The sequence below is a fragment of the Plodia interpunctella genome, chromosome 8 (genome assembly GCF_027563975.2).
Source record: "Plodia interpunctella isolate USDA-ARS_2022_Savannah chromosome 8, ilPloInte3.2, whole genome shotgun sequence".
NCBI classification, from domain to species: domain Eukaryota; kingdom Metazoa; phylum Arthropoda; class Insecta; order Lepidoptera; family Pyralidae; genus Plodia; species Plodia interpunctella.
The window spans coordinates 1,835,245-1,841,244 of NC_071301.1; the positions used below are offsets into that span (position 1 = coordinate 1,835,245).

The 6,000-nt window shown below is 33.7% G+C and overlaps 1 protein-coding gene across 1 annotated transcript; it reads right to left on the bottom strand.

The window, feature by feature from the left end:
* Positions 1-110: 110 nt before the first annotated feature.
* Positions 111-5,063, bottom strand: LOC128671932 (PWWP domain-containing protein 2A-like). Its single transcript, XM_053748777.2, has 3 exons — positions 4,884-5,063; positions 3,454-4,792; positions 111-3,227 (listed from the first exon to the last, which is right to left on the bottom strand). The coding sequence occupies exons 1-3, from the start codon at positions 5,036-5,038 to the stop codon at positions 3,066-3,068; spliced, it is 1,656 nt and encodes a 551-aa protein (XP_053604752.1). The 5' UTR covers positions 5,039-5,063; the 3' UTR covers positions 111-3,065.
* Between the last annotated feature and the right edge of the window lie 937 nt (positions 5,064-6,000).

A 6,000-nucleotide genomic window follows, 5' to 3' on the forward strand; every position in this document is an offset into this window, starting at 1 on the left:
TGCTTTGCGAGCGAACGAGTAATAGTTAATAACTTGTGATACGCACTAGTATTTAGTGTTGTGTCACGGGTTGTGTATAGGTTCATTGAGAAAAAAATAAAAATACAAAATAGTTTTCAACTTATTTCTATTTAAAAATATACATAGTTCCTGTAACTTTATATCGATACATCGCAAACTACGTTATAAGGTACATACCACATATGCAATGAACATTTATAACAATCTAAAATTTAAGTCAAAGATTTATCAAGTCTTTGGCAAAATTTGTTGTAGCTAATTTACACGAACCTATGTACTGGTGTCGTGATATTTTTGAGAACGCGTATTGTTACGTTAAGTGGACCAATGCATAGCCACTAAGATCGTGCAAACTATATAGATTTTATATCATATTGAACAAAGCTGTGTCAATGTGTAAAATCTAAGAATACAATTACCTAACCCAATTATACATTATCTGAACATAATCTTTTATTTATTACACTACCAATTTACATTCTGTTTTGCGATTTTCACCCTTCATGTTATTCATAAAAAAGATATAGCAAAAGCTAAAATATGTTTAGTCACTATTGCACTTTACAATATTTGACATTGACAGAACGAGACAAAATATACTTTAGCTTAAAGTATGCATGTTTTATGAATAATGTATGACACTAAAATAAACACACAGGTGATGTGTGGTGCGGTTCACATCACTTTTTACAAAATCTATCAACATTTTAAGGCAATAATAAAAGGAGTAGAAAGTAAAGAATTACATTTTTCATTTCAGATAAAACAGCCTTCAGTTTAATTTCCATTCAAAAGAGATGAGGAACAAGACGTAAAATTAATTACAAAAAATAACGCATATAATACATGTCTATGACACAAAATATAATGATCAACTAACAAAAAAATACATATTTTAAAAATATGATACATAATTGCATAGTAGGTAATCATAGGATACAAAAATAGAAATATGTAGTTCTTAAAAATAAATAACAATAAAAACTAATGATTTATACGTCAATAGGTTTCGAATTTATTCATGGATATTATTTATTATTCAGATATTTGAATTGGACGACTTTACAAGTATCGCATTTTATTACTATTATAATAATTTGTTATCCGTGCAAACCAAACTGCCAAGTATTTTCGGAATAAATTTAAGTTGTATGGCTTTAGTATTTGTGGCATACACACTGGCGTTCACACTAATTGTGTTATAAAATAATATTAATAATATAATATTCCTACTAATATTGTAAATGCGAAAGTTTGTGTGGATGTATGTATGTTTGTTTGTTGTTTTTACACCCAAATACACCGGACGGATTGTTATGAATTTTGGTACACGGATATAACCTGGATAACACATAGAGTACCTACTGTTTATCCCTAAATACCAACGGGAGCGTAGCCCCGGGACGCAGCTGGTACAGCGGCCGGATATAAATATTGTACAGCTTGACCACAAAGAGTAGAATTTAATTGTCTCTTTATGGCCAAGCTGTAACTATTCTTTCTGAAGCTATCAAGATGCGAGATTCAAAACCAGGTCGTAATAAAATAATAGAACGTTAATTCTCAACGTATTAACTCAGAAAAAAATATTAGGTACATATTACTTCAAATTAAAGCCTGTTTGAATGTATTTAATACTCGAGAAAAAAGATATTACATACTACTGGAAATTTTTTGGGTTCCCAAGTGAATAAGGAACCCTTAAACCCTTTGTTACGCCTGTGTACGTCCTTCCGCCTTTCCTAGTATTAGCTCGGAGACTATTAGTACTATATAACTGTAATTTGGTATAAATGAGCCAATTATAATGTCTATTAATCACACTGACATAAATGTTAAATAAAATGTCGGAAAACTGATTTTTTATAAGTAGTCTTTAAATGTACTGAAACGCACATAACTCTCTTGGCAATATGGAGTGGTTTGCCATTGCCTACTCCATTTCATGCACTAGGTGATTAATTATAGAGTGGAGGAAGTGGTGGTCTATGAAAACTACTAAACATGAGTCAGCATGGTATACACATATGTGGCACGAATAGGATTCAAACCTGGTGCCTTTCAATCACAGGCGGATTGTCATAACGACTAGACCACCACCGCTTCAGTTTGATTATATATGGCTACAAAGAAGAATTTGATAAAACTTACTTATCAAAGTTTTTATTGCACATTCACAACAATTGTAACGTCAAAGAACACCCAGCCAATAATATCAAATCCTTATTACAAATATAGAATTATTTAAATGTATACCAAAATCGCAATTTGATATAGTAAGTACATGAGATAAAAACACGAATTTATTTTAAATGACTATTGAAAATATATTGATAAATCAACATGTTTTGGTATTACGTCAACTGTTGTTTAGCATTAAAATACGTACTTTTACATGAATAAAGTCAAGTTATTTTTTAAAATCTCAAGTCACAAAATAAGCCATCAGACAATCATGTCAATCCTACACAAATAAATCCACTCAATTATATGTTAAGTGATAATAAAAGCAACTTGATTGTCTGCCTAATGGTCTTATCTAAACTATTTTTTTCACAATATTACAATACCAGGGTTACATCAAAGAGTATTGCTAAATATATACCCAAAATATATAAGTAAACTGTTAAATAAGAACAGAAATGTCAGAACGGTCAGAACACAGTTGCAATCTATATAATAAACAATGTGCATGCACAATGAACTTTTTGAACATATGCAATTAGTCTTTCCTGACTATAAGCAAATGGGTTCTGAGCATCTAGGAATAATGAACTAATGCACTATTCATCACACAACAAAACATTATTCTGTATATCCATCCCTCGTGTTGCCACAGCCGCCATGGCGGCGCTAGTCTCGCAACATTGCGAGAGCGTAATTACATAAAGTACATAAATATAATCCTTGTCAAAACCCCAATAAATAAATAAAATTAAATAATAATAGAGATATTGTTGAAATTCCAGTGCAACCCCAGTGAGTAATTCTTATAATATCACATGAATTCGAAATTCGGCTTGTAAACCTACCTAATCACAAGATTATGAGAACACATCAATAGGCCTAGGAGACATTGTAGACAAGTTCTGGTGAGTGGGACTAGCTAGCGGGTCACCTGTGTGAGATTCAATTCTCTTTGCCTCAATTGTAGCCTGCTTTACTGCCTCTTTGTATGGACCCCTCTTTTTCTTGTTAAAGCGTATCTGAAAGTAATTTATTCAGAGATTTTAATGCCACTGTAGTTAAATTATTAATCTAATAAAAAAATTCAACTTATTATTTTATGTATGTTAGTCTATAAGGTATTAAATGGGCCTATGTTGTTATATATTTCTATATATAAAAATTACAATTGAATAAATACAATAATACATAAGCAACTACTGAAAAAAGACAGCATGCAAACCTTTTAAATACATAAACATTTACCTTGTAATCTTCTAAGAATGGGCTCAAGCTATCACATGGCATCAAGGACGAAGTTGTCGAAGCATACCACGCCACATGTGCTTTACAATCAGAAGTTACACTCAGAATTCTGCCCGGCCACCATGGGAACCCAACAACTTTGCCCCAAACAATGTCCCCAGGAGCAACACGAATCACTTTCCCTCCGCTGCTCTCTGTAGCAGTCTCAGGAAAGTCTGGCACAACCTCTTCTTCCCAGTCTTCAGAACCGCTCTCAACATTATCCTCCTCTGGTCGCTCATATGAGTTACCACTCAATCTCCTCAAACTAATAGATAACTTTTGATCAAAGTTGTCAACTTTAATATCGCTAAAATAGTCCATTGATTCTTCATTACTCTTACTCATATTCTCATCTCGTTTCTTTTGTTTCTTTTTATGCTTCACTTTGTGCTTGTGTTTTTTTTCTAAAGGATCTAAAATAGGTTGATTGATTGACATATTGTTCCTTGGCGATAATGCCCCTATATGTTTTGGTGATTGCTGCCAACTTTCAGTATTAATTTTATCAGCATTATTTTTCTTTGCCTGTTTTTTTGCTCTCTTCATTGCCTTTTTAGCTGCTTTTAAGTCTGGCTTTGGTGGTTTGTTCATATCACATGAAACACCGGAGTCTTCATTGAAATCCCCACTAAGAGGAGGTATTTTTACCACAGTGCCTTCTCCTTCTCCAAAACAAATTTTTAATGTGCGAGCACTAGAGAACATAGAGCTAAAAGACGCATCAGTGCCATTCTCATTCTCATCTTTCATATGTTTATCAGACAAGTCACTCTCTGAGACACTAACAAATGCAACTTCTGGGGTTTGTTCATCATTACTGGATCTTTCCCCTTTACCTTTGCTTATTGATTTTTCACTAGCCTTATTGATTTTAGAGCCTTTTATGGCAGTTGTTATTTCATGGGGGTGAAGCCTAGATAATTTGGGTATGAGCATACCACCCATTAAGTATTTCTTCTTGACATTAGATGAGTCAGTGCTACCACGCACGGTGTCGTCATCAGAATCGAATTTGCGTTTTTTAGACACGTCCACATTTTCGCTGTTATCATTACATATACCTTGGCAATTGGAACACAAAACCTTTCGAGGCCTTAGTCTCACTGTCATCTTTTGTCGCTGTGGTTTGGCCTTGGGACCAGGTTTTTTCGACTTCTGTATGTTCTCACTAGAATATCCAGGTTCTTGGTATATGAACCTTTGACTAATGGAATGTAGTTTATCATTCTCACTATTGACAGTTTCTGGTTTCTTAGTAAATGCTGGATGTAGGCCGTATACTCCGAACGGTAAATTACTGGAAATTTCAAGCAATTACGAATTAAAGTAGTAAAGTTCTAAGCAATAATCGATACTATTCTCGAACTACAAACATGTATGATACCAACCCTTTATTGGAATCCAAGAGCACACCCTGGAAATTTTTGTCTTCACTACAATATGAAACAACTATTAGATCTGCTAACGCTTCTTCCACATTTACTAAAATTTTGGAATTCTTCTGAATCGTCATATTATCGGCTGTTGAAGCGACAGCCGCCATATTTTTATGAATTTCATAGCAATAGCATAGACAAATTAAATTACCTACATTTTTCTCTCTCCCTTGTGTAGGGTTGGTTTACATTGATTCAGTAATTGGATCCAGTGGCACTGGATCAGTTACTATTGCTATAGAAACAAGGATCTATTGGATGCATGGAATTAGTAGGTACTCCTACTAAATCCATGATTGGATGATAAGTCTAACATTCGTCAAACAGGCATGTTTTTTACGTAGACTATCAAAGTTGTAATTTAAAACGACCATGTCTATGACAAGTAGTGCAAATAATACAAGATTTGTCAATGAATTGTTCTTGGATACAGCACGTTCCTATTTTTCGATTCAGTAAACTCGCCCGCGCTCTCCCCTGCACGCCCACCTGTACCTCGTGCCTGAGATTCTGGAACCACTTAAACAAATGCGACAATTAACCGCTGTCTTGTTGTTGCTGGCAGTACCTCTTGGCGCGAGTTTCGATCAAGAGGCATATAGTAGTTTTCATAGATAGATTGATTGAGGAAATCTGCACATTTGTGGACAGTTTATTTCGATAATGTGTATGCGACTTCATGCTGCTAGCTGGCGGTGGGTTGTCATGTCAGATGCCATGCAACTTGAATAAAATCTGACACCAGTGTTAGGAATAACGAATAAAACACTCGATATTATGATGATGATGATGACCATCATAATGTCATGGATCCAGCCACTGGATCAATGTAAATCACTATTATATATATATATATACATTGATTTACATCACATGGATCCAGCCACTGGATCAATGTAAATCACTATTATATATATATATATATATATAATAGTGATTTACATCACTATTATATATATATATATATATATATATATATATAATAGTGATTTACATTGATCCAGTGGCTGGATCCATGACATTATGATGGATCAATGTAAATCACTATTATATATATATATATATACTA